Genomic DNA, 27,937 nt, shown 5'->3' with positions numbered 1-27,937 from the left:
GCCCATGAACCACGTCACCAGCAGCCAGCTCCCAGCTCCGCCGTCCCCAAAGCCGCGCCGCCAACGATGCAATGCTCGACCCGAAGCTGTCCCACCTCGCCGTCACCGGCGTCGTCCTGCTGATCGCCTTCCTAGCCTACCCGTCACAAATCTACCTGCTGTCACCGTACTGGACACGCAACCAGCACATCCTCTTCAACGCCGCCGTAGCTTGCATCTGGATCACCTACGCGCGCTCAATCTTTACCGATCCCGGCTCGCCGCCCAAGGAATGGGTCCCGCCCGTTGTTGAAGATGCTGAGGATGGCCGTGGACGCGCTGAACAGCGCCGTCTGGTCGCCACACATGCCAGATGGTGTAAGCGCTGCGAGAGGTATAAGCCTGCTAGGACCCATCACTGTAAAACATGCAAACGGTAAATCTCACCCATCGGTCGTAGAGGGGATGATGGATGGGAGGCAGGGAGCTGATCATTGATGGGCGGAGTGTAGCTGCATCCTGAAGATGGACCACCACTGCCCGTGGACGGCATCCTGCATCGGCTACCGCAACACCCCACACTTCCTGCGTTTTCTCTTCTACGCGACTAGCACGACGTTCTACCTGCTGCTATCCCTCATCTCGCGGGCGTACGCGGTATGGGTAGCGCGGGACCTGCCATCCTACTACTCGCCACACTCAACCAGCCAGCTCCTCCTCCTGGCTGCACTGCTGCTAATCGATTTCCCGCTGTGGCTCGCGCTGCTCGCGCTCTCGCTCAAGACGCTGCAGCAGACGGCGACGGGGTATACCACGATCGAAACGTGGGAGCACAGCCGACACGCTGCCGCCGTGCGCCGCGGCAACGTCGCCACCCAGGTCTTCCCCTACGACGTTGGGATCTGGGAGAACCTCGTCGCGGCGTTCGGGTACCAGTTCTTCCTTCCCTTGTGGTTCAACCCGCTCGCGCGGTCGCCCACAGTCGGCGCGCGGAAACCCGTGCCCGGAGTCAGGGGAGGGTTGGTGGCCGGCCTGGAGTGGGAGGTCAACGGCTTTGAAAATCCGGATCTAGTCTGGCCACCTAAGGACCCCGAGAAGATGCAGCTCGAGAGGAGCGGCATCGTCAGTATCCTTCAGGACCCCGGAGAAATGGATGTGGGCGCCTTCCGCCGAAGACAGGCGCAGGACCTGAAGCGCTGGGAGAGGGGCCCCGTCAGGGCGCCGCCCACGCGCATTCCGAATTATGGCATCATGAGCGTTGAGAGCATCGCGCCGATGGAGGATAGTATTCTGGTTCGGGACGGGGACGGGGATGGGGACGGCGACGATGATGACGACGGCTGGAGGAATGAGGATGGGGAGAGACTCGCGGATTATGGCGTCGATGAGGAGGTCGAGGACGAGGATGAGGATGTGCCTTTGGCGATACTGGTCCGTAGGAAGAGGTGGGAGGCCGAGAGGGTCGGTGGCGTGCTCGGTGAGAGGAGGGTTAATACGCTGTATTGAGATGAGAGACGTGGAGTGATACCCGGTGTAGACGATATTGGTTGGCTAGAGTAGATGGAGGTGAATGGAGTTATTTACAAAGGATTCGAAGCACCGGCGAATGGATCAGTTCAGTGGATGGTTCAGAACTCAGACAATGTGCACTTGCACTTGCTCCTCCCTTACCGCAGTTTCATTCACTCTCATTCCGTGCCCGACTGCTCGCCAAGTGACTGTGTGAACCAAATTCCAGTATGCGTCATGGCAGCTGCCATAAGTTTTCCCCAAGCCGACGATTCCTAAAACACCTGGGGACTTGGAAGGTATGAAAACAGCCTCAGCCGGCAATGTGTCGCACGGCTATGTGCGAGTAATATCCATGATACATACGTTCAGCACGCAACGGGAATGAGCCGGTAAGACGACTCACGTAACTACCGGTATACGGTTACTCGCACGCCATATCACCTAAAGCTGGCCATCGCGGATATGTACTCGTATATACTCACCCGCTCTGCCCCCCCCCCCCTCCCCCGTCGGCGGCCCCGGGGCTTCATTTGTGTGCCGAGCTCCGTAAAGTCCAGCTCCGTAAAGTCCGGTCAATCATCTACATAAGTATGCATACTTTATACCAGCATTACCAATTCCCGGGAGGGAGGGCGTCCATCCGCCCTCCCCGTACGTCCGTCCGTAGACGACGAGCGGTGAGCACTGGCGGTGAGCGCAGGCGGTGAGTGATGGCAGTGAGTGATCGTACGTGCTGCCGCCGACTCGGAGACGCCGCGGAATGCAGGCATTACAAAGCATCCGAGACTGAGACTAACTATGTGCGAATGGCGGTGAAGATCACCCACCGAGCTCGTGCTCGAGCTCGGATGAAGACTTTGGCTGTAGTTATGCATCTATATATGCATATATGCATGTATAATGTATGTATAATGTATGTATAATGTAAGTATGTGAATCGGATCGGATGATCGGAGGTTGGTCTCTACCTTGGGTCGCGGACTCGAGGATGGATGGATGGATGGATGGCGAATACGGTAACTAATGTCCTAGTCACCGCCGCGCGCATGAGTTGGTGCATCCATCCATCTATGTATAATTCATCCATTCATGATCCATCCATCCATCCGACTCGCTTTTTGTGGTTGTGGTTGTGGTTGGGGTTGGGGTTGGGGTTGACGATGTCTCGGTTGAAGGGGCTTCTGTTTGCCTTCCATACATATCACTTTCCATATAATTACCGACATCGCGGGGGCGCCTCGGCGGCGGTGGAGTTGTTTCTATGCATACATAAAAGCTCTTGTATAGGTACTTCTTACCCACCTGTCCAGCAGCCATTCTCGGAGTGGTGCGCCGAAACATTACATTACATAACTGGATGCTGAAATTTGAATGGAGGGTGCGAGGCGGCACTGGTACTGCATGCGCTTCGAGAAGACAACTGGATTCCGGAAAACCAGGGAGTGACAACGGGTGTGTGGCCGTGGGACGGGTATATAGGAGATATGTTCTACGGGCGCAAACATCTAGCCAGAGTCCTCTCACCGACTGCATACTCTACACATCTATGATATATACACTAGAGTAGTACCCGTCCTGCACATTCTTAAGGTCCTTGGGCTACCTAGCTTCGTTGTTCCACGTGGGCTCATCTCATGACATGCAAAATGCTCTATTGTGTACATAGACACCCCAACCTACCTATAGCAGAGTGATAGAGTACTTGTGCACACATACATAGATCCGTAGGAGCTTCGTATCGGTATGTACAAGTACAATACATGTGTTGATACATTTCACATGATACGTGCCGAATTTCCGCATCCTCCAAACCTCCTGGGGAGCACAGACGCAGTCTTCATCGGTAGGTAGGTGCTCTACTTACATATGCTCTAGAGTCCACCATGGAATCGGGGGGGTCCGGTAAACGGCGCGCATGTTCTTCGAGATGTGCATGCAGAGTAACTCATACCAGGTAGTGCCATATCCATCCTCCATCCACCATCCTCCATCTTACCAGGCTCGGGTTCTTGGACCAGTTCTAAACTTCTAGCTCCCGCCCGTCATGCACGGGCGCAGCAGAATAGGTACATGTGTATGGCACCCGCCTCCTGAATGCTGCAGATTGTGGAGGATGGAAGTTGTATGTATCTAGAGTTGGTACCTACATATTCTATGGTGCCGGACACTTTAACGGGCTAGCGTCTTGGCATGTCCAATGGAGGTGGGCCGCCAAGAAATCGAGTGCGAAAATATGACCTCGCAAAAACCTTTGGTGGTAAACCAATATTTCAACCAGTTTTTGCTCGATTGACTTAATTTATGATTCGTCCTGTTGTCCTACTCACCGCCACTCCAGCCGTGCTCTTGTAGATCCACTTTTTTTTCCGTTTGTATATGTTACTTGGGTTACTCATTAATTATCACTCACTTTGCACTAAGATGGTTATAGGTCTAGCGTATGTCCAATGGCACACCCCCTCATACAAAATACCCGACTTTTCAAGCCCTACTCCTCTCCACCAACCATCGATAATTTAATTTTGAAACCGTAGAACCGTTCTAAACATACTACTCTACCATTCTACGGTTTCAAAATAAATTCTTTTGTTGTGGTGGCGAGGAGTAGCGGTCGGCGGTGAGGGTCATTTTTTGTCCCTCGCTTGCCCGTTAAAGCGTCCGGCACCATACACGGGAATGCTGGAACGGAAGCAAGATCTGCGGGTATACATACACCACCTTGTATGGGGTGCACACTCTGTTGGGTGTAAAGTTCTGGCCCCGAAGCCTGAACGACAAGAGTTGCTTTTTTCTCCTCGTCCGAGGAACGCCAAGTTGGTCGCAGTGCGGAGCAAACTTGGGGTAGGAGTGCTCGCGGAGTCTGCTAACTGCATCGTGAAGGCTCCGCGTCGTGGAGTCCTCTGCCGACCAACCCCATTAGCTAGATAGAACTGGTACGCCCCTAACTATTGCTTGTTCCCCACTGGACCTGCATGCAGATGCCCATGTAAATATTGTGGAGTTCTATTATGTATGTGGTGTGCTCTATCTCGTATCGTCTCGTATTACTGGCTGGATTCCTCTGGCTGGAAGATACTCGCGCTCTGTGAACGAATACGGTGTACCTACATTCGAAATTCCCTTTTCGCATACTGCCGTATGTGTACAGTCTCTCCGCCGTGTACTCTAGTCGTCCGTCGAGTCGTCTGTGGAGTCGTCTGTGGAGCCGTCTGTGGAGTCGTCGGCGGAGGTCCCTGAGCTGGATCATCTCAATGGTAAGACATTTGTCTATCCCGTATTACGTACTAACTATAGGAACCCTTTAAGCAGGGACCGGTCTTCCGATACCTATGTGGAGTATGTACTTGAGTACATAGAGTACGGGGGCGGCAAACTCCTTTACGGCTCCGCCTCTAGATTCATGTGATATATACCGTATTCGAGGATACCCCAACGGATCTATCTCCGCCATACATATGTAGCGAGCGTGACATGCCGCTCCCGGTTCGCATATGACACCGGGACGGCGGCGATGATCGGTACTGATGTATGGTTGGGGACGCCTATAACCGGAGTGAATTACGACACTCATTTTGGCTGATAAATCACGAGTGACTATAGTGTCTACACCAAAAATGAGGGTTAATAAGTGCGTCGCAGGCAATTTTTCGAATACAGAGCAAGTAATTTTCGTAATTGTGAAGATTTTTGGGCCGTATGGCCCCCATTTTTGACCTATTCGCGTGTGTTCTGAGGAGGTCCAAGTCGAATAGCACTCATGCGCGAGCTCAGTTAGGGTGAGCAAGGATCAACTAGCGCCAAGGCTCGAATAAGGCTCATCATCCGTCACTCGTATTACCGTTTTAGGAAGTTAAAAGAGCGCTAGAGCCTCAGTGCATGCTATTATTTGCGACATTCCAAAATCCTCCCCATACAAATCAGTTTTTTTCAACCCGCTTAAATTAATTCACCACGCTTTGTATTTTTATTTCGCTTCTATAGCGCCCTACTTTAACCCTTCCTCTATCATGCTATAGAGCTCTTTTAATTTTACTGGGTGTTGTGGTTGAGTTAAACCGGGGATGGAGTCGGGCATTTTCTCACTCCTATTTTAGGTGTCCCCAACCATAGAGTAGAGCAAGCTCGCACCGTCAATGGCGGCGTCACTCGCGGTGAGAGCGCTTCCTCCACCAAGATCAGACGGGGAACTGCACCGAATCTTACAACGCCCCTTTGACCTTGTATGCTGAACGAAGATGGGCGCGGTTCCTGATTTGCCGCGGGTTTTCACGCTCCTCTAGACAACATCCGAGCTCGAGCTCGAGCTGGGGATGAGATGAGATGTGCACTCAACCTTGACTTTGACTTTGACTTTGACTTTGACTTTGAATTTGACTCCTTGTAGACACGGGAGATCCCGTCCCAGAGCTGAAATCCCAGCCACGACAAGTCTCGAGTCTCGACACGTTCGTGTTGCACGGATGATCCCTTCCAGCGCAAGGGCGACGCAATTGTGGGGCAGCCCGCCCGCATCAATGACTAGTGGCACCTCAGTAGTCCGGATCGGACGACGAGCTAAAGAGGGGAAATATCTTTAACCACCAGCAATTCGACGATCCATGCGTATGGGGGTTGGGAGGGGGGTGGGTGGTGGTGGTGGTGGTGGGAGGAGGGAGAGGAAGAGAAAGAGGCACTGGGCACTAGGCAGTGACCTCTCGCGTCTGTCCACATCCGCCGTTCACTGCCTTCTACTCTACTATTCACAGTCCGTGATCCCCTCACTCGCTGCGGTCAAAACATTCTCGAAGACGAAGAAGAAGAAGAAACCCTAGGAAAACGCGATCCGCTCCCGGTAGCCCCCCCACAGCCGCCTGTTGAGAGAGATCTCGGGACCTTGTTCCGCGCACCACTGCACACACCCGACCCCATCCTCACCCCCCGCGTCATTCCTCCGAGCCATTTCGACTAGGCCATAAGTTAACGGAAGTCGCTGACTGGCGCAAGCTGACCGAGAAAACGTCACACCCTCTTGCAAACCGGGTTGCCGTATAGTAGATTGATTACTGTACGTTGACGAGGTCGAGGGCGAGGTCGAGGTCGATAGAGTGGAGAGTGGAGAGTTAAGAGAAGAATAAGAACGCGTAGATTTGGGTGCAGTACATACCGTAGGCACGGTACTCTAAGGTGATCGGGTTTCCGGGGCGAACGCATCGATTGGACTGGTACACTACTTCTGTATGGCTGGCACAGGCATCCGGCCAGAGTCACTCGTAGCGCTTTTCGAGCAGCGAAGATCGCTAGAGGCGATGTTCTTCCAGCCAGATGCAGCGGAAGCAGATGTGACGGCGATCTCGGATTCGCCGCCGCCTCCGCCGCCACACGCGCAGCAACAGCACCAGCACCAGCACCAGCAGCAACACCACCAGCAGCAGCACCTAGAGCCTTCGTTGTTGTCGTCGCCGTTGTCGTTGTCGTCGTCGCTGTCGTCGTCGGAGGGATCAACGCTATCCTCGCAACCTTCTCTTTCGGCTCTTGAGAAAAGGCGCAACACAATGTCGACGTCGGCGTCGGTATCCCTCCTTGTCCTCCAGCATCTCCCGATCCCTCTACTCGTGCTCGACGATCAAAAAACGATAATTCTCGCGAACGATGCGCTGGGGGAATACCTGGGTCTTTCGGCGCGCGAAGGCGGCGGCGCAGGCGGCGGGGATGTCAGACTCGGTGACGGCGCAGACTCGATCGGTGGTGGAGGTGGTGGTGGAGGAGGTGGTGGTGACACTCGGTGCGACGACGTCACCGAAAGGCTATTTGGCAACACGTTGAACCAGCTTGGAATTGACGCGTTCGCGAAGGACTCGACACTGTGTCTGCTGTCGTGGGAGACACAACTGGACTCGTTGGCGCGAGAGGTCGGCGCCGACGGAAAGTTCAAGAGCGAAAGGATCGATGTTCACGTGCCGTGGGGAGGGGTGCAGGTTTCATGGGGACACGGACAACCCAGGCCGGCGCGACGCACACAACTGACGATTTTGCCGTGGAAAGACGACGGGAAACTCTTCTTCACATGCATGTTCAAAACATTGCCTACGAAATGGCTGTCGCGACCTCCGGAAGAGGAGGCGGCGTCGGCGGCGTCAGACACTTGGCGCGCGAGGAACTATACGGTGGCGGATGAATTCTCGGAGTCCGAATCCGCTCGGGCATCCGCGACGCTTATGGAGAAGATTGAGGTGTTGGAAGAAGCGCTGATTGACGCGATGGAGACGCCCGTTGTTGCCGTGAGCCCCTCCCCCCTCAACCTTCGCCGCGAGAGCAAAATTCACTGACTGGGTGATCATAGATATACAACGACGGCAGCGTTGCACTACCGAATCGGGCATGCTTCGAACTTATCCAGCCGCCGGACTCGACCACGGGCGTTGGCGAAGAACCACGACCGTTCGATCGGATGCAGACATGGAGCAATCTTAAATCCTACACCCCCGACTTTTCGCGGCAGTTGCGCGCCGACGAGTCGCCGCTGGCCAAAATGATTGCGACGCACGAGCCCGTCGAACCGGTGACCATCGGAATGCTTGCCGGTGGACAGAAGAAGTTGGTGGACGTGACCGGGAAGTGCATCTGGAACAAGACGGGCGAGTTCGTGGGCGCACTGGTTGTGTTGCAAGACGTGACCAAGATGGCTGAGATGCAGAAGACGTTGGATACCGAGGCCCAGAGGAACGAATTGCGCTTTAGAAACATACTGGATTGTATTCCGCAGATGGTAAGCATGTGTCCTTCCCTCGGGAAAGAGGGGTTTTCGCGTCGGGCCGGAAGAACTCCGCACATGATTCATTCACTGATGGCCGTTGTTCACGTCACCCCCTAGATATGGACCAGCACTCCCGACGGTCGACACGACTACTTCTCAAAACGTTGGTACGATTATACTGGCCTGAAGCCAGAGCAGTGTCTGGGAACTGTAGGCCTCCTGCCTCGTCCCAACATGGTCCGTTATCCGGCTGACCTGCAGCCCGATGCTCAGGGTTGGGTGGACGGTTACCACGCCGTAAGTCTCCCATCTTTGTCCGGAACACCTGTCCGCTGACGGCGACAGGACGATGTCGAAACCATAGAAGCGCGGTGGTCCCACTGTCTGGCCACCGGTGAAGACTATGTGGTCGAGTACCGGTGCAGACGACATGACGGCGAATTCAGATGGATGTTGGGACGCGCATTGCCTCTCCGAGATCCCAAAACTAACGAAATCGTCAAATGGTACGGAACGACGACCGACATCCACGACATGGTCCAGGCGCGAACGGCCGAAAGAGCGACCCGACGACAACTCAGCGAAGCATTGCGGCACGCGAAACTCACCCTGTGGGCGGTCGATGCCAATCGCACCATGTACATGCTAGAAGGTTCGCAATAATATCCTCTTCCCCTCTTCCCTAGTTGTCTAGATTGGAGTGCCCAAACTGTTAATTTGAAGATAACGTGAGAATATCGCCTTTTGCAGGGATGGACGTGCCCGACCCATCCGAATTCATCGGAAAGGATATCAAAGACATCTTTGCCGGGGTCGACCCCGAGGATCAGTACGGGGCTTTGGACGGCGTCATGCGAGTGCTCAAGGGCGAGATCAACGAGTGGTTCCGTGAAAGCGAGTTCAACGGCCGATGGTACAGCAATAAGTTTGTGCCCGTACGCGGGCTTAGAGGGCCTGGCGGGGAGTTCGATCCGAATGTTGTCACCGACGTTATCGGGCTCAGTATGGACGTTACGGCGATCTACCAGACGGAGCGCGAACTGCAGGAGCGCGAGCGCCAGAATCGTGTGCTGCAGGCTAATGAGGCGGCGGCAAAAGAGGCGTCGAAACTCAAAAGCGAATTTCTGGCGTCTATGTCACATGAGATACGAACGCCAATCGTGAGACCTCCCTCTCTCTCTCCCACATGGGTGTTCTGTGCGAATACGGCTAACCAACATCAGGCCGGCGTTGTCGGAATGTGTGAGATTCTCCTCGACGAGAAGTTGACGCCCGAGCAGCGAGAGCTTGGAGAGGGTATACAACGATCAGCAAACGCTCTCTTGACCATCATCAACGACATCCTCGACCTTTCGAAGGTCGAATCCGGTAAAATGGACGTCGAAGAAGTCCCCTTCAACCTCTCGGTAGTGATTACGGATGTGGTGAAGATGCTCGCCTTCGAGGCGGACCGCAAAAGGCTGCAGTTGGAACACGAGATCAATTTCCCGGGCAGCGGGGACTTGACGGTCATGGGTGATCCCGGGCGCGTCCGACAGATATTGGCGAATCTGCTTAGCAACGCGGTCAAGTTCACACATGAAGGTATCGTGGAATTGAAAGCTACAATTGGCGATGAGGACGATGACACGCTGTCGGTGAACTTTGCTGTTCGGGATACTGGCATTGGCATCGCGGACTCGGATCAGTGTAAACTCTTCCAGCCTTTCACGCAGGCGGACTCGTCTACTGCGCGGAGGTTTGGAGGGACTGGGTTGGGTTTGACGATATGCAAGAATGTAAGGTTCAGCCCCGTTTGAGGTCGCCGGTCCGACTTGCTGACAACTGAACCTTCAGCTCGTCACTCTCATGGGCGGCGATATCAGCCTCGTCTCCAGTGCCGGCGAGGGCACATCAGCTCACTTGGCGATCCCGTTCAAGAAAGCCAGCAACAGGCGGTTCTTGGAGTTCGATAGTGACGCGCTTCCGGAGCGATTGCAGTCAGACATGTCGGTGTCGTGCCGATCATCGTCGAACACTGGCACTCGGACGCCGCCGGAATCAATTTGCGATTTGTGTCCGGCTGAGGGCGAGATCAACCGGCCGGCCAACGCGAGCCCACTGTTGCAGCATATCAGTCGAGCTTTCCCACAAGGGGTCGAGAGCGATCTCGAAGAGCGGCGGAAGCGCCACGTGCTCGTTGTCGAAGACAGTCTGTTCCAACCACTATCCAAGTACCTACTTCGTTGACCCACCCTAACCATTCCACCAACAGACGAAGTCAACCAACAAATAGCGATCCGTCTGATCAAGAAGCTAAACTTTACCGTATCCGCGGTGCGCAACGGTCTCGAATGCCTCGAGTTCATGGCGCGGTGCGCGGCACTACCCACCACCGCCGACGCGACCTCCACCAACCCGCCCTCCCTCCGCCGCCCCGACGTAATCCTCATGGACGTGCAGATGCCCGAGATGGACGGGTACTCTGCGACGCGGGCGATCCGCTCTGGGCGGCTACACGCGCACTCCTCCACCTCCACCTCCACCTCCACGGCACCTGGCGCCCCTGCCGCCCCCCTAGAAGGCCCCGACGTCGTCGAGTGGCTCAGCCGCATCCCGATCGTGGCCATGACCGCCAGCGCCATCAAGGGCGACCGCGAGAAGTGCAAGGAGTCGGGCATGGACGATTACCTTGCCAAGCCGGTGCGCGGCGGGCTGCTCGAGAAGATGCTCGTAAAATGGTGCTCTGCTAATGGCGGCGAGGAGTTCCGTAGGAGAGGACTGCACGGCGAGCAGAATCAGAATCAGATGCAGGCTGCCGGCGGCATAGGGATGGGGATGGGGATGGCGGTTGAGGGCGAGAAAGAGAAAGAGAAAGAGAAGGAGCTGGCACGCAGTAAGACGTTCCCTATGACTGCGGCTGCTTCTGCGGCGAACGCAGTGAACGCGGCGAGCGCCGACCGCGCAAAGAGAATGGCCGATGGCAGGTGGAAGGGCAGGGGATTGCAGCCATAAATTGACTTCTTTCTTTCTTTCTTTCTGTATCATGTTTTCTTTCTCTTTCGAGTGCACATTTTTCAACAATGGGGTCACACATAGCATTGATGATACCTTATCACATCTGTTTCTTCTTTCTTTTTTGCTCTTAATTTTTCTTTCTTTCCTTTTCTTTCCTTTCCTTTCCGAACTGCATCATCATCGTATCATCGTATCATATATTGGGAGCCCGGTGGGTGTTTTGGTGTTTTGACAGTTTTATCCATGTGAGTGGTTGGGGTTGGGCGGGGGGAGGTTGTTCCTTCTGGAATCTGGAGTTGCTGGCTGGATGGATGGTTGGGTGGATGGATGGGAGGGAGGGAGGGAGAGAATGTGGTGTATGTGGGATGTAAGATGTATACTGGGTGACTGGGTCTAATTTGTGAACTACCTATACTATAATTGACTGGATATCGGTAGTGATTCGGTAGCACACTTGGATCTTGGAAGTTGGCCCTGGGTACTTTGGTGACTGGAAGTGAGGGGTGGGTGGTTGGAGGGGAAGGGGGAGGGGAAGTGTGCGGGAGTGTACAGGAGGTGATGGATAGAGGTGAAGTGCTATGGGGACGGCAGAGTTGTGGATATCACTCGACGGCTTAGTCATTGTAGAGAGCATGAGCTTTGGGATGGGACCGCTGCTGGTGCGGAAGGAGTTGGCTGGGAGTGGGCTTGGAGGAAACGCGGTCTAAAGGGTGCGGATACGGCCTGGGAGGAAGTATGGCCGTGTCAGGCATTTACGACTCGATACTTACGCCGACCCTTCGAGTGCGGCGAGTATGAGCTTGTGACTAGGAGTGGCTACGTATGTACAATACATACACCACCCATTTCCTTTAATGTGCCATTCGATGTGCCATTCGAGATACCCAGGCTATTCATACTGTACTGTGGGGAGAATTGCATCCATCTTGCCCACCGCAACGTTTCGTTCGCGCCGTTCTCGGGACGGCTTGGAATGGAATGAGCCAGAACCACAACCCGGAAAGACGGTACTATACAATGGGAGTGTGAAAGACAGAAGCTGAGGAAAAAACCCCAAAATCAAAGGAAAGGTAGGGAAAAAAAACTACGGTACCAGGGATTCCCGCATGGTCACCCACTGCAGTACTAACCTGGCGATACCATGCTTAACTAGGGCTGAGCGGACGGGAAGCCGTGTGTTCATGGTTCTATGACCGTAGCTGTTAGACTGTCTGTGTACATTGTTATATACTGGCTGAGAGGGAGGAAGGTGTATTCCCAACGATCAGGAGCAACCGGGAGTCACTGTTTACCCAGTGAGGCCTGGACTGATCCACCATGCCGACGAAGCGCCAGGTTTATTGGGTATTCTCCGGAAGAGTCACAGCTGGCCTCGATCGTTGACTCGGTGATCTCAAGCCCGGTTGGTTGCCTTTACTGCTTCTCGGCGGCTGCGTAAACACCACATCACATTGCATCACTCGGACTGCACCTCCTCCGCGCATGTTGACGGTCATGGATCATTGCCATTCGTTCTCCCCTTAGCTATTCCCGCTTATCCCCGTCCCCCGCTGCTACTACTATTACTACTGTCGCTCCCCTCGCCGTCGGTACCCTCTCCAACTCCAACTCCTGCTCCTTTTCATCCCCCACAGCCAGCACACTCCCGGGGCCTGATCCCACACAGGCCACACTCTTCATCCTCCGCTCCATCAAGCCCTTCACCCACCTACCCAAGCTGCTATTGACCTTGCCATCAAACTGCTCCATCTCCCTGCCGCGGGTTTCCGGCAGATAAACGGCCATGACCGCGACAGCAACCCAAATGCTCGCGGCCCAGAGAAAGTACGGGCCACTGGGGCTCTTATCGAGGAACATGGGGGTAGAGAAGGCGACGACCCAGTTAACGACCCAATTCGCGCACTGCGCCAGACTCGACACGCTGGCCCTAGTGCGCACCGGCTGCGCCTCGCTCACATGGATCCGCATCAGTATCGCCCACGACATGATGAACGCGATGAAATACGCCATGATCAGCGCGATCACTGTGTACTGCCCGCCGTGCGTGGTCGACGCGGTCGGGTGCGCGTATATCGCGCCAATGGCTGTCATCGGCACCGCCATTAACAGCCCGCCAACGATCAGCGTCGGCCGTCGCCCCCATTTGTCTGCGAAGATCTGCGCTACCGCCGTGAACACCACGTTGACCACGCCGGTGATCGCCGAGGCAAGGAACGCGGCCTTCTCGGCTTCCAGCCCCGCTTGCCGGAAGAGGACCGGCGCGTAGTAGAGCACCCCGTCGATCCCGGAGAGGTTCTGGGTTGCCTGCCTGCAATCGTTGATTAGCCGTCAGCTCCTCGGTATGCATCCATCGCGGGGGGGGGGGGGGTGCAAACATGTAAACTGCCAGCGCCGTCCGCCCGCGCACATCCTTCCCCCAAGCGGCTCTATACCCGCCGGCCTTCTCATCAGGATTCAGCGCGTGCTGCATGAGCTCCTCCCTCTCGGTCTCACCAATGCCGAGCTTAACCAGTGTGCGAGCCGCCTCCGGTCGACGGCCTCTCAAGAGCAGCCAGCGGGGCGAGTGGGCGATATACGGCGACCCCAGGGCCAGTACGACGGCAAAGACGGTCTGCATGACGAACGGTGTTCGCCATGCCATGCTGGTGGTGACCTGCAAGCACCCGTAGCAGACAAAATACCCAATCATGATTCCGAGCGTGATAAACAGCTGCAGTATGCACGCCACCGTGCCGCGGATCCGCACCGGCGCGATCTCGAGCACGTACACGGCGACGCACGAGATGAACACGCCCTCGCCAGCGCCGCAGACGAGGCGGCCGACGAACAGCTGGGCGAGCGTGTGCGCGGAGGCGCACAGTGCCGCGCCCACGGCGAAGACGGTTGCTCCGAGGGAGATGGAGTAGGTCCGGCTGAGCCGGTCGGACAGCCAGCCCGCGAAGAAGGAGGCGAGCGCCCCCGAGAGAAGGATCGACGAGACTAAGAGGCCCTGCATCGTTGGTGACAGCACGCCGAACGACCGCTGGAATGGTCGCATCAGTGTTATCGGGCCGATGCTGCCCGTGTCGAAGCTGCGGAGGCAAAGTCAGTCGGTTCCTCTGTGGATTGGAGCCCGCGGCCGGCCGGGGAGGGAAGCTCGCTGCTCACCCAAAGATGAAACCCCCGATGGAGGCGAAGATGGCGTACAGCACGTACGGCGGCGGGAGCCTGAGATACTGATCCATAGCTGGCACGAATCGGTGGCCGACGATCGGCGGTCGGTCGTTGATGGGGATTTTGATTATTTTTTTCCGGTCCATCGCTCGCAGAAACTGGATTTTATATATGTACCTAATATACTCCTCATCCTCCTCCTCATCTCCATCACTGCCGAAGAATGGTTATCTTCCCGGGTCCGCGTCGATAAGCCATGCATGGTATGCGTGCACGGTACCGGTACGTGCCTAAGTATGTACGTACATGTGTGGCAGGGTTCGGAGGGCTGCCCACCGATCGACATGCGGACACTTGACATCTGGGGTTTTTTTTGTACGGGACAAGTTCCCCAAGCAGTAATATAAATGCGACTATAATGCGGGGTTGAGCGAGCTCGGGTCGTGCCAGACGGGATTGATCCACTATGTATCATACCGGTACATGTGTAGTCGATGCGATGCGGCAGCAGAGACGGGGTGGATTTTCCGGAACCCTAATCGTGCCGCATCTGGAAGTATCGCCACATGTCCTCCCGGCATGCGTGTATGTAGTTAACCCTAATCCAGAGTACCTATCCACTGCTGGAAGAATATCTGGATTCTACATACATGCATGTCTTCAGCGTTCTGTCCACGGACGATCGACTCCCGCCGTGCGCCTGCGGATTTCGAACTGCTGGGTTTGTCCCGTCGGAAATGGTTGGCAGGATCACGTTCCAGGTGGGAGCAAACGCAGCTGGCCATGAACGGTGGTTCGTGCGTCCGGTGAAGAGTTTGGAGGATTTCGCTTCTACTTGGAGGCACAGGCCATGTGGTGGCTGCTCGGCAACGAAGTGGGAGTCGGTTTTTGCTTGCATTCCAACTACCAGGTACGACGTGTGTGCTCTACTTTAGGTAATGGCAGCTAAATATGCGTTTGTAACCCGAGGGAACGGCACGCTGGCTCCCTCAAGTCCCCCTCACCAGACAATCCACCTTGTTCAGCAAACGGCGATGGAGGAGAACTTCCACCTCCCCCTCCCTATGTTCCTACTCCTCCCAGGCTACTCTGACGATACAATCACCACATTCCGTCCTGGTGGCCCTCCCAACAGTAACTAGGTAGGGCCATTCTGCCGACAGTACGTGCAGCGTCCGTACAGAAGTCCAAGAGCCTGGCTAGACGTCCCTACAACTGACAATTCCGATATAGGCACCTGGTGTGTGCGTATCTGTGTTTCTTTACCCCTTCTCGCCTCAGTCGGCATGACGCCCCGCCCTCCCTCCAGGTTGTGCGGATCCTGATTCCTGAAGAGGTTCTCTCGGAGCTGGACTCCCCGCACCACCAGCAGCAGCAGCACTACATACGGTACTCGCTTTGCCTCTTTTCGAGCCCCGAGGGGGCGACGTAAGCAGACGATGGCCCATCTTGAGCTGGTAGTTCGTTCTCAGTCTGTGTGTACGCGTGACGATCGCTGCACCACGGTCCGCTGCTTGCCATCGAATCACCCCTCCGTGATGCTCCCCTACCTACCTGAGCAGGGACGCACTTCTCACCACCTACCTTCCACACGCAACCGGCGCACCCCTCCCCGACCAAAAGCGGAGCTGCGAGCGCAATATTGCTGTTCGAGTGAGCGGCGAGGAATGGCCGTTGGTGGAAGCGCTCTTGGCACCTCGGCGGAGGAGGCGAACTCCAGTTACCAGTCTCCAGTCTCCAGTCCAGCTCGTTCGTCGCAAAGAGACCGAATCGGTACCTGGATACCGGTAGTGGTGTGTACCTACTATACCGCGCCCGCAATACCCGGTGCAGTGTACGTACCGGTGGGTATCAGCCAACGGTACCGCACTCTCGGAGGGCACCGTTCCTGTGGTTTGCAGGCTGCAGCTGCGCAGGCATAATTACTATGTAGTAGGTAGTTAGCACGGCGATTTCATTCTCGACAAGGCGTAGACATACATAGAGTGGCAGACACTTTCACGGTGCTGTAGATGTTCCAAGGGTCCTTTTTCCAAGCCCACCCGTGACCCTTCTTTGGAGCCCGCACTCGTAGATACTTGTTCCAAGCACACTCCAACTTCCAAGCCCATCTGTAGTTATTCTTCCAAGGGGACAGCTCTTCCAAGAAGAAAATCTTAAGCCTTGATTCAGTCTCTCGTGAGGTAACCGCGCCCCCACTGAAACGTCCATTGGCCTCCCGTGTCTTGCCGGGGACCGGTGATGGTAATCGATGAGCTAGCGCGTTGACAATCGGAGCAGGGGGACCCTCCCGCCCACCCAACAACCGATCGCGTCCGCCGCATCGCGTCTCCCAGACTTCCGCAACACAACGCGCCACCATGGCCACGCCCTCACCCCCACCAGCAGCCACAAACGACCTACCCAGCGTCCTCAGCAAACTCGAGAGCGCGCGCCTCACCCTGCAAACGCTCACCTCATCCATCGAATCCTTCCCACCCCCCTCCTCCCTCCCCTACGACGCCGGCAACTCTGATGACGACACGCGCGCGGTGTCCACGTACCCAGGCACGCTCTGCACGGAGCTGGAGCACTATAAGGAGCTATTCTCGCAGCTGCGGTTCTCGTACCTCGAGCAGATGACGAAGGAGAAGTTCCTGCGCTACGTGACCGAGGAGCCGCCGAAGATCCACGAGGCCGAGGAGAACGCCGCGCGCGAGGCGGAGCTGAAGAGCGCGAAAGAGAGTTTGCAGAGGTGTAAAAAGAAGGTCGATGAGACTCTCAGGGAGATCGATGAGGTCGGGGCGAGGCTGGCGCCGGGTAGGTTTTCGAGTCAGAGGGGGGTGGGGAAGGGGGAAGGGTGCGCTAACGCATGAGCTATCTACAGCATACGAGCGCCTCCTTAATACGGCCAAGCAAGCGCGCTCGCTGCCTGCGGAGACAGCGACGATGCGGGCGGAGATCGCCACGCTTCGCGGCGCGGCAGACGACAGGCCCGAGATGAACCTTCCGCTGGACGACACGCTGCAGTACGTGGGGGCGGCGGAGAGCGAGCTGGCGATGCTGCAGAGCGAGTTGAAGAGTCTGCTAGGTGTGGCTATACCGAGGAGGCAGAAGCAGGTCGAGCAGTTGGAGAAGGAGATCGTCACTAGGGAGAGGGAGAAGGAGGGCCTCGAGAGGTTCGCGAATGAGGCGGTTAGGGCCAGGCAGGGCGCTCGCGAGGCGGGGAAGGCGGATAGGGAGATTGCTGGGCAGTGGTATGCACCTTTGAGAGGACCCCCGAGAGGAGATATGAGACTGATAGTGGAATAGGTATAAATCTTCGTACGAAGTACTCTCGGCGCTGCTGGGGGAGGAGCCGGAACGATAAGATAGTTGGGAGTTTTGAACATACTTGATTTGCCGGCCCGGAGAAACTAGTCTGCTCATGCGTACATTCTTCGTTTGTCGTTTTATCTGTTTTGCAAACGTGTGCTGGTGATGGTTGCGACGGCAATAGTGCTGGTGTAGCTCATACTCGCAGCACTCGAAGGGTCGGGGTAAGTGTCGAGTGGTATCCGCCTGACACGGCCATTCTTCCTCCCAGGCCATATCCGCACCCTTCCGACCGCACCTCCGCGGTTCTTCCACGCCCACTCCCAGCCAACTCCCCTCATCGCCGCACTAGCACCTTTCCCATCCCGAGGCGCGTGCTGTCTACAATGACTAAGCAGTCGGGTGATATTTCCACAACACTGTCGTCCCCATAGCACTCCCCCTCTATGTATCCATCACCTCCAGGCTCCTGCGCACTTCCCCCTCCCCTCAACCACCCACCTCTCAATTTCGGTTAGCAAAGTACCCAGAACCAAGTGTGCCACCGAACCAATAGCCAGTCAATTATAGTATAGGTAGTTCACAAATTAGACCCTGTAACATATTCAGGATACACGCACTCGTTTTCCCACAACGTATGACCGATTATCTTGCAACGAACGTGGGGCGAAATAGCGTTCACATGTATATCAACATATCCGCATCAGAAGGAAAAAAAGGGAAGACATTTTGTAGCGAAGTGTGGTGACCACTTGGGTACCGGTACGGAAAGCGCGAGTGATGGATTGAGGACTCGGGTTGAGATTCGGCAGAAGAAAAAACAAGCCTGGGTAGCTTATCCACCGATGGGGACGGAAGGAAGCCATTCAACGGGCCGAGGCACGAGCCCAAATCCGTCCTACATAGCACTTACTTATCTACATAAGTACTTACCCAGTTTCGTACGCGAGAAATATTTGTTCACGGGTGCTGAGGGGCTCGCACAAAGCATCACACGCCATCACGCGGTCGAGTGACATCTCAGCGCACGCCCAGACCAAAGCCACTTCCGCGCAGCGCGAATGGGTGAGCCAGGCTACTTCTGCTTCCGCCACAGTCCACTTGGTTACCGCGATGTGCTGCTGGTGCTGATGCTGGCACTGGCACGGTAGATAGGTAGGTCCACACGCACCCCACCTATTTGCGCGCCACCCGCTACGGGCCTATGGCTCCGGCCCAGCAGTAGGATCCTCCGCGCTTCCGCCACCGATGCAAAACGCCACCCGCTATGTACAGCTCGAGCACTCCTCCCGCAGCAGCGGAGCCAGCAGGAAACGACGGGCACTTTGGTGGCCATACAGTACCACCGTACCGTAGTCCAACCATGCCAGAACCCGGATGCAAATGCCCGAAGTTTGTCTCCGGGCAGCAGGATCCTCGACGCCCCGCCCGCAAGCCAGGAATCCAGGCCAATGCTGGCCGCAGCAACGCGCTGGAGCCGGAGAGATGTGGGCCTTCTCGCTGGTGGCATTCTACCTATCATCTACAAGGTAGGCTTGTACGTTGGTAAGTACTTACAGTGTATCATTCCATCCATCCATCCATCCATCCGAGACCGACGGTCTCTTCCTTTTTTCTCTTCTTTTTCTCTTCTTTTTCTTTCCTTTTTTTGTGGCTTTCCGCCCCACCCCCCACCACAAAACACAGTGTGCATGCCATGCTGCGGTCTCGACTGCGATCGTTGGGCGTCTACGCCACCCGCGGATTGCCACAGTGCCACAGTCCGCGGAGTCTTAGGATCGCCCCCGTCCCCGCCCCCGTCCTCGCCCCCGTCCTCGCCCCCGTCCCCGCGCCGGCACTCGTGCTTTGCTGTGCTGCTGCTGCTGCTGCTTCGCCTCGCTACTGAAAGTTTGACCTGCGTTCGGGAGATGCACTGGTGCTCTGCTCTGCTCTGCTCTGCTCTTGGTATAGTGCTCTAGAGTACCTAGGATTAATTGCCGACATCTCATCCCCCCACGTTACGTAGAATATCACTCGTCACGGACTCACGGATCGGGTGGGCTTAGACGTCGAGGGTCTTGAGCAGGTTTTTTCTTTAACGTCTGCTTCTTCTCGCAAGGCAGGAAGGGAGGGAAACCTGCATAGTATGGCATGTGTAGGTATGACAGCGAGGGACGGGGGTTGAGTTGAACTTGAACTTGGGCCGCGGGCGGACAGGAGCGGGGACGTCGCAGTCTCGCAGTCTCGCAGTCTCGCAGTCTCGCAGTCTCGCAGTCTCGCAGATCAATGCGACCCACCTAGGTATTACCTACAGCCCCTGCTACAGACCACCACCACCACCACCACCACCACCACCGCACGGTTTCAATTGATGATCTCTTCATGAAGAGTGTCGATTCAAATTCGGATTCGGACAAGTCCGCTCGTACAAAGTTACGGCAATGTGACCTTTCAAGTTTCAATTGCGGTGTGATACGTAAAGTACATTACAGTAACTACGGTACATTGTGTCTGTGTCCCCACGCTCCTGACAACAGAAGCAGAGCAGAACCAAGGAAACTTTGAAAAGGACACAACGAAGAACGAAGGAATTGCGAACCAGCCCCCGGTGAAGGTGAAGACTGCCGGCCGACTGCTTCGATCTTCCCCCTTCTCTCGGTGCAGGAGCAGCCAAGTTGCTCTGCGAACCTGCGGACCTGCGGTCGATCACGAGCAATCGCTTGATCCGCAAGACGAAGTGTTACGTAGGTTGCAGGGGGTGGGGCTATCCTCACACATCATGCATGATGGCGGTCTGTCTGTCTGTCTGTCGAGGAAAGTGGTTTCAGCAGCGGTGGTGGTGTGGCTCACGTTCGCTCTCGACCTCAGGTTGTTCGAAGCTAGAGCACCGTACTGGTAGAGGGCAGATGAGTTGTCCACTGGGTATTGTACATCCACCGGGCTCCCTCGTCCCCCCTCGTCCCCTGCATCACTAGGTTCCTGCCGCCGCACAGTCCGGTCCTGATCGAAACCTCACGCTCGCTCAGAGGCAGAGGTAGAAGCAGAGGTAGAAGCAGAGGCAGCAGGTGGTACGCGGTACGCTTGCGTGTAATGTAAGGCTTCCACCTTCGAAGCAACACGCTTTCTCTTCAGTGTTCTGCAATCAATCGATCGAGAGCGACTCTGCTTTGCTTTGCTTTGCTGGTCGGGCAAGGGCAAAGATACCAAGGATATCGATCGAAACTTGAAAGCGAGAGTTGAGTTGAGTTGAGTTGAGTTTGACCTTCCTGCTGCTGCACCCTCCCAGCCATATCATCTGAGAGCCTGAGACAGACAGAAACAGACAGAGAATTGCTGGTACGCCCGAGGTGGCTGCCCAGTACAGCACAGCACTATCCAGCACAGCACACCACAGTACAGTACATGTATCATATGTATGTGCTTGACGGCTTCTGGAAGATCCCGCATTGTGGTGGTTGTGGTGGTTGTGGACGACACAGTTGCTACCGTATGCTACCGTATGCTACCGTATGCTACTAGTCAGTTATGTAGCCAGTTAGTGAGTTAGTAAGTATCATGATCTCGACCGCATAAGCATGAGCATGAGCATGAGCATGAGCATGAGCCACAACCACACCCACACCATAAACCCGCACAGACTGTGAGCCAACCAACATCCCCCCCGCCCCCATGACGGAGGGGGAGTCATGCGGAGCGACCGCCTCGAGAGGAAGGGAGAGGGAAGAGGGGAGAGCACGCCGGAAGCTGTCGTATTGTTAATGTGTTTTGTTCGTTCGTTTTGTGATGGGAATGGGGGTGAAAAATAACCTTCCCGCCAGTGAGGCGGCAGCCATGGATTCGTTCGCTCGCTCGCTGGTGAGGGGGTTGTGCTTGTGCTTGTGCTTGTGCGGGCGGGACTAGGGCGGACGGGCCGTACATACGTTACATACGTTCAGGTTCGTCGCTCGCTCGGCTTGCGGGAAATACATGTTGTGTTATGTCGGTATGTTCGGTCTTGCAGTTGCAGTTGCAGTTGCAATTGAAATCGCAGGGGTTCGGGAAGAAGCCGAATCGCACGTTGGTTGGGGGGAGCTTATCGCACCGCACCGCACACTGTAGATATGTACTCGTATGTATGCAGAGTACATGGAGACGATATTATTCCCCCGCAATCGAACCCGAACTAACATGTACTTGTTAACTAACGACGCATTCAGAAGAAATAAATGGCATCTGGTAGTTAGCGTGTCGAGTGGCTACCCGCCGCTGATTGGCACATATCTACAGCGGTATCGGCGGTACATGCCTGGGGACAACAGCAACCGAACGAACGAGCGGGCAAGTAAGCAATTGGAAGCAAGAGCCACAGACTCCGCCGCCGCCGACCGAATATGATTCTGATTCGTTGCGGGAAGAAAGAAACCAATAGGTACATACCGGTACGGTGGGTATGACCACGACAGTGTTGTCCGACCAACCAATGCGGTGCGATTCGAAGCGATTCGCACACACAATCCATCAATCCATATTGCAGACCTGAAGGCTGACCCCCGAAGTGCGCAGTTTTGCTCGCGAGTCGCAATTGCTCATGGCGGGGCAGGTCGAACGAACGAGGGCATGTTTTCTGCTCACGGCCCGGAACGTGTTGCGCCGGAGTTGGGTAGATAGAGTACCTATCGTACAATCGGCCAGCCCCGCCTCCCCATTCGCGGGCATGGGGGTCGTTATCGCCAAGACGCGAGTGATCCTGCGTGCCTCCCGCCGCGGGGTTGTTGCAGCTGTTGTATGTGCTCGTACATAGAGTGCAGTGCGGAGGGGACGCCGCTTCCTGCCTGTTGTATTGTACTCGTACGGGCGAGGGCATTATTTTGTTCTGTCTGTTGCGTTGTGTTGTTGCGTTGGGTGTCTCGCCATCCGGGCATCTTGCAAGTGTTAAAAAAGCAAATACCGGTATCGTAGGTACGGTAGTTACCTGAAAGTACCTACTCACTGATAAGAGTCTTCTTTTTTCCTTCCTTTTTCCTTCTTAGGCCGCGTGTACTGTAAACATAGCACGAGCAAGGCGGGCGAGTGAGGCGGGCGGGCGAGGCGGGTGTCTGAAACTCTGAGGTCTCAGCCTGATCTGATCTGATCTGATCTGATCGGATTGAGTCGAGCCTTGCCTTGCCATTCACCGTGCTGTCGTCAGCCCCCGGCACGAGGCATTCGGAAGCATGACGTTGTCGAGCAAACCCCGGCTGATACTCGAAGAGTCGGAGGGCGCGAAGCTATCAAGGTTCGCCAAAGTTCGCCGAAGAAGCAAGCAAGCAACACCGCAACGAACGGAACGAAGGAAGGATCGGAACCACAAAAAAGGAAAAAAGCAAAAACCCCGAAAACAGAAAAAGGAAAGAATATTAGTTGGTCAAAGCTATGATTCAACAGCTGCTACCGGCCACAAGCCGGACCGCCCAGCCCACCCAGCCCACCCAGCCCAGTCCACCCGCAGAGCCCGAGCCCCACCACCCTGGCGCCGGGCGCCAGGGTGATTTGGTTAATCGGCCGGGGGAAGCGGGTTCTTCGGGTTTCAACAAAAAAAAATCAACAAGATAGCGAGCGAGCGGGTGGGCAGGCTGACCGGAAGGGAGGGAAGGCTCGCCTGAGAGTCTGAGACATCGGGCAGAGATAGGCAGGCACAGGCGGCGGAGACGTGCGCACGTGTAGATACTAGGTGGTATGGGGTGCCGATAGATAAGATATCCTTCGCGGTTGGTTACCTACACACAAGCAACGGAAAGCCTATAGTATACCGTAGTAACTATTACTGCGTTGTGGAGACGAGAAAGCGGTAAGTCACCACACCGAGCTGAGCTGAGTTGAGGCCCTGCAGAAGTCCCCCCTCGTCCCCCTCCGAATCCGTCCCCGTCGTCTGTGAGGTTGGGTTAGGAGTTGGAGTTGGAGTTGGAGTTGGGTCGACCTCCCTCGATCTCTCGGGCTTGTGTTCGTTCGTTCGTGTAAACCTGTCGCACGGGAGATGGGCGGGGGGGGGGAAAGCTCGCGATTGGGTGGAACGAAGTCAACCTACCCAACCTACCTACCTAGCCTCAAATCGCGAATCCACCCAACCAACCACGTAGAAGTATGTTGTATGTAGTGTATTGTGCATACATACGGCGGTTGCAAACGCACGATGCATCGATGCATCGACATGGAACGAACGGAAGACATTGTTCCTTTTCACCCTGGCTAAAGTGTCTTGTCTTAGGTGGTTATCGGATGATTTTGTGTATGTGCAATGACGGTATCGCGCGCCGGTTGGCAGTGCGGTGAGGCATGGTGGGGTGAGTGACTGAGCGCAGACACATCAGCCCCCCCTCTCGCTGCCAAGACACGATGGGTGGATGGAAAGACGGACTCTTTAGCTTCAACGTCAGACTGTCCGCCCATCCACCTCGATCGCCTCGGGACGGTTCTGGACCGAAAAGGGGGAAGAAGAAGAAGGAGAAGAAGGAGAAGAGGCACGAAACGGAGGTCACGATGTGGGGAGCCGAGCAGAGGACTCGAGCGTGGACTTGTCGAATGCTTTGCTGCAAAGTATCAGGCTGCAATCTCTGAGTCCGGGGGGCGGTATGTGAGTATGTGATGGGTGGGGGTATGTTCCTCGTCCTGGCGCCTGGTTTGATTTCGCTGCGACCTCGTGTGGTCGTGTGGCACGGGGGCGAAACGATGTGACCTCCGACCCGCGACCTCCGACCCGCGACCTCCGACCCGCGACCTCCGACCCGCGACCTCCGATTCCCGATCTCCGATCTCCGACCCGTGTACCCCTCGCACTTCTGTTCCCTTTCCCGCCGTCCTTCCCTCCCAATGCCAACTGTCAATTGCCAACGTCAAACATCGCAAGACCCTCCTTCTCGCTCGTTGCCACGCATGGGTGACTCGCGCGGACCGGGGCTGGCTTGGATAGGTATCTCGTCGACATCGACGTTGCTGCTGCTGCTGCTGCGCGGGTAGGAGGTGGAGGAGCAAGTCCAGCCAGGGTTGTGGGATCGACCTGGTCTGGCAACGATATGCGGTACTGTAACGCAAGGCATGAATGAAGCATGTAAGTACAACATGTTTTGCCGAGTGGGCTCGCGCGCGCGCGGGCGCAGGGGTCTGTCTGTCTGTCTGTCTGTCTGTCTGTCTGTTGCAGTTGCAGATGTTGGAAATCTCCGGGGCGTCTGGTCTGGTCCGGTTTGGTCTGAATTGGTCTGGTTTGGGGTGGTTTGGGGTGGTTTGGGTTCCGATTGCTCTCGTGAAAACCGATTTCGACAACGACTTGCTCTGCTCCTATGTACAGTGCAGTTGGAGCTCTAGCTTTAAATGTCTTTGCGAAATGAGGGGTTGGGGTCGGGTGGGGAGGGGGGGGGTGGGGCAGCGTCTAGCCCTCGGCCGCGGCGGCGTGGTCAGAGTGCTCCTGCCGACCCGGGGGAGGGGGCAGGGGACGACGGACGACGACGATGACGACGTAGGTAGACGGACGACGGGAATGATATCACCGCGCCGCAGCTTCCTGCGGCAGAACGAATCTCACTGCAGAAGGGTAGATGCGAGAGATGCATGGTTTTTGTTTTCGTGAGGGGCGCCGAGAGCACGGCGCACTGCGATAGGCTACGGGGGTCGGCGGGGTGGGTTCGACTCCGCTTCCTCTGCATACGATGACATAACCCTGCACCGAAGTTCTAGGCCGTTGAGCGGCGGGGAGGGGGGGCTGGGCCCTTCGAATTCTACAATCGAACGTTCCCTCGTGATACCCAGTGACCAGGCGACAGGGGAGGGAGGGAGGGAGGGCGGGCGGGAAAGGTAAGGCCGCCCCCCTCCCATCCGTGCACGGCTCTGAAAGCTGGACCACGACGGGCCAACTACTGCATGACAGCTGTCAGGAACCGAGTAGACGCCCAATCAGCGGGCAGGGCAGGGCAAGACCGGCCAGATGCTTCAGCCACCACCACCACCACCACCACCACCACCACCACCACCACCACCACCACCGCCCCGCCGCCGTGGAATTTCTAGACCTCGACCTCGACCTCGACCGGCGCTGCAGGAGCTCGAGATCAGTACTGCGTAGAGTATGGAGTATGTAAATTGCACAGTGCGCGGGGTAGATGAGGTGTGATGTCAAGCACGAGACGCACGAGACTTGGGGTTCGCGGAATAATCGAGAAACTGGCCAGTTTTTGATTTATTCCGCGGGTTTGCTGGACTCTAGTAGTTAGTCGTAACTATGCTGATGGAGGATAGGCATTGTCAATGGCGGTTCGTGTGCGGAGCCGAATCGTCGATGCCTGTCTGTCTGTCTGTCTGTCCTTTGTTGTTGTCGTCGTTATTGTCGTTGTCGTGGTTGTCTTCGTCGTTGTCGTGGTTGTCGTCGTGGTGGTGCGGGGAGACTAGCCGCTGCTGATCTCGACGGGATGACGTCGTTCTGGATGGATCGATGTGTCAACGGGGACCAAAACGTCTTGGACTGCACAACCCATCGAACGCTGATTGACCGACCCATCACCCATCACCCGTCGCCAATGGCCGTCGAGCACTTACTTTACAGCTGCCAATCACATCCACACGGAACCGAAATACCGCATTACCGGTACTCTATACACTCTACCTAGAGTACCTACCGTAGTCGACCACTCCCAAGCGAAGCCGTCGCCGCCGCCTCCCCTCCCTTCACCTCGGCCCGGACGGGGGCGCCATCTCGACCTATCCCACCGCATTGGAATTTGGGGCAGGCCGCTGGCCGCTGGCAAACGAGTGCCAGCCAGCCAACCAGCCATCCAGTCAGTCGACCAGCCAACCAACCAGCGACCAGCGAATAGTCTATTTCGCAGCTGTCGTGCTGTCGTACGGTACCTACCACCGTCTACCCAGTCTGCGCCAGTACCCATCAGCGTAACAAACGCCGCCGCGGATGACGATCCGGGGAAGACCGCCATGTGCAGACGAGCCAGCACATGCGAACTAGCTACTCTACTCAAGCAGGTACTATGGATATACTATATAGGTAGCCCTACGTGTTTCCCGCCATCTCAATCGACCGAGGATTCATTCGCGTAATAGCTATTTAACTACATAACATAGCGGGTGCGATCCTACTCGAGAGGAGAGAGGATGAGGAAGGAAGGAAGGAAGTGACGGGAAAGAGAGTGAGAGTGAGAGCGAGAGTGAGAGCGAGAGTGAGAGTGAGAGTGAGAGTGAGAGTGAGAGTGAGAGTGAGAGTGAGAGAGAGGGAGGGGGAGAGGGAGAGGGAGAAAATTTCCGCTGGGGGCGGGCGGGGGGCTAATCGAGTTGTCGTCGTCGAGCGAGCTGTACGCACTCTACCGGTATGGACAGAGTACAGCCGTTACCGCCTGCGATCGCGCCGAGCGCAAGTGGCTCAGCCAGCCAGTCAACCAGCCAGTCAACCAGCCAGTCAACCAGCCAGCCCGGATGGACTATGGTCTCGCGATCACGATTCACGATGCAACTACTAACCAACCGACTAACTAGTATGTAGAGTGCTTTCGACTCCCGGATCCTGATCCCACATCACACACCCAGCAAGCAAGCACGCACACAAGCCCCGATCACGAAATCCCATCGGCGCCGGGAGGGGGCACGGAGAATTGAATCAGCATGCACGCACACGTTGGAACCGCATAACCTACCTAACCTAACCTAACCATAGAGATGTCTCCACACCTCGCTCGCTCGCTACGCAGGTATAGGAACCGTACCGTATACCGAAGTGTGCATACTTGGGTGTTGTACATATCGTATCGGAGTTGCGTTGACGATGTTGATGATGCGGACGGAGGTTACTCACTCTATAGTACTAACTAAGTCAGCTCCACCTTCTAACACCTCCTCTATATCACACCTGCTCTACTGCGCCGTACGATAGGTATCGTAGCCACGACCACGACCATCGGGCCCACAGCTCGAGAGAGAGAAACAATCGAAACAATCGAATCGAATCGAGCGAGAAGCGTACCTACTATAGCTGCGACAACGAGCCCAGCCCCATCGCCAGTCACTTGCCCGGCCCGCTGTCCGGTCCGCTTCGTTTCCTGCGTGGTTGCGTTTCATGTCCTGCGTGGCTGCGTGGCTACATGACTGCGTGGCTGCGTGGTGTGGCTCGTTGGAGATGAAAACTTGGAAACGTGAACTTGGAACTTGGAGCTTCGAGCTTGGAACTTGTAATCACGGGATATGATATGTGGGATAGGATAGAATAGGCAGGTTATGTAGGTACGAGACGGGACCGAGACTAAGACCGAGAGCGATCGGCCAGCACGGATTTCAGAGGGG

The 27,937-nt window shown here is 56.0% G+C and overlaps 5 protein-coding genes across 5 annotated transcripts; 3 read left to right on the top strand and 2 right to left on the bottom strand.

Annotated features, from left to right (window-relative positions):
- Positions 1–55: 55 nt before the first annotated feature.
- On the top strand, positions 56–1,627 carry BZA05DRAFT_437972 (DHHC palmitoyltransferase-domain-containing protein). Its single transcript, XM_051486471.1, has 2 exons — positions 56–415; positions 492–1,627. Exons 1-2 carry the CDS (start codon positions 72–74, stop codon positions 1,483–1,485), a joined length of 1,338 nt encoding a protein of 445 aa, XP_051337034.1. The 5' UTR covers positions 56–71; the 3' UTR covers positions 1,486–1,627.
- Positions 1,628–7,067: 5,440 nt separating this feature from the next.
- On the top strand, positions 7,068–10,954 carry BZA05DRAFT_457815 (uncharacterized protein; the record flags this gene model as incomplete). Its single annotated transcript, XM_051487585.1, has 9 exons — positions 7,068–7,748; positions 7,811–8,236; positions 8,342–8,461; positions 8,570–8,876; positions 8,975–9,384; positions 9,448–9,612; positions 9,691–10,002; positions 10,061–10,415; positions 10,479–10,954. Coding segments are annotated over 9 exons (3,252 nt in total), but the record flags the coding sequence as incomplete, so codon positions are not given.
- Positions 10,955–11,292: 338 nt separating this feature from the next.
- On the bottom strand, positions 11,293–14,445 carry BZA05DRAFT_426635 (general substrate transporter; the record flags this gene model as incomplete). The annotated part of the gene is made up of 5 exons (XM_051486022.1): positions 11,293–11,337; positions 11,455–11,504; positions 12,895–13,525; positions 13,605–14,292; positions 14,369–14,445. The coding sequence occupies 5 exons, from the start codon at positions 14,443–14,445 to the stop codon at positions 11,293–11,295; spliced, it is 1,491 nt and encodes a 496-aa protein (XP_051337032.1).
- A 2,216-nt stretch (positions 14,446–16,661) lies between these two features.
- On the top strand, positions 16,662–17,830 carry BZA05DRAFT_475842 (uncharacterized protein). The gene is made up of 3 exons (XM_051488217.1): positions 16,662–17,173; positions 17,241–17,610; positions 17,666–17,830. Exons 1-3 carry the CDS (start codon positions 16,735–16,737, stop codon positions 17,721–17,723), a joined length of 867 nt encoding a protein of 288 aa, XP_051337031.1. The 5' UTR covers positions 16,662–16,734; the 3' UTR covers positions 17,724–17,830.
- A 3,885-nt stretch (positions 17,831–21,715) lies between these two features.
- On the bottom strand, positions 21,716–22,664 carry BZA05DRAFT_128109 (uncharacterized protein). Its single transcript, XM_051478762.1, has one exon. The coding sequence runs from the start codon at positions 22,488–22,490 to the stop codon at positions 21,867–21,869; it is 624 nt and encodes a 207-aa protein (XP_051337030.1). The 5' UTR covers positions 22,491–22,664; the 3' UTR covers positions 21,716–21,866.
- Positions 22,665–27,937: the final 5,273 nt, after the last annotated feature.

The sequence above is a fragment of the Tricharina praecox genome, assembly GCF_024521635.1.
Source record: "Tricharina praecox strain CBS 144465 chromosome Unknown BZA05scaffold_22, whole genome shotgun sequence".
Classification (NCBI taxonomy): domain Eukaryota; kingdom Fungi; phylum Ascomycota; class Pezizomycetes; order Pezizales; family Pyronemataceae; genus Tricharina; species Tricharina praecox.
Note: the sequence above shows the minus strand (reverse complement) of the source record. Positions and strands in the feature narration are given on the sequence as shown.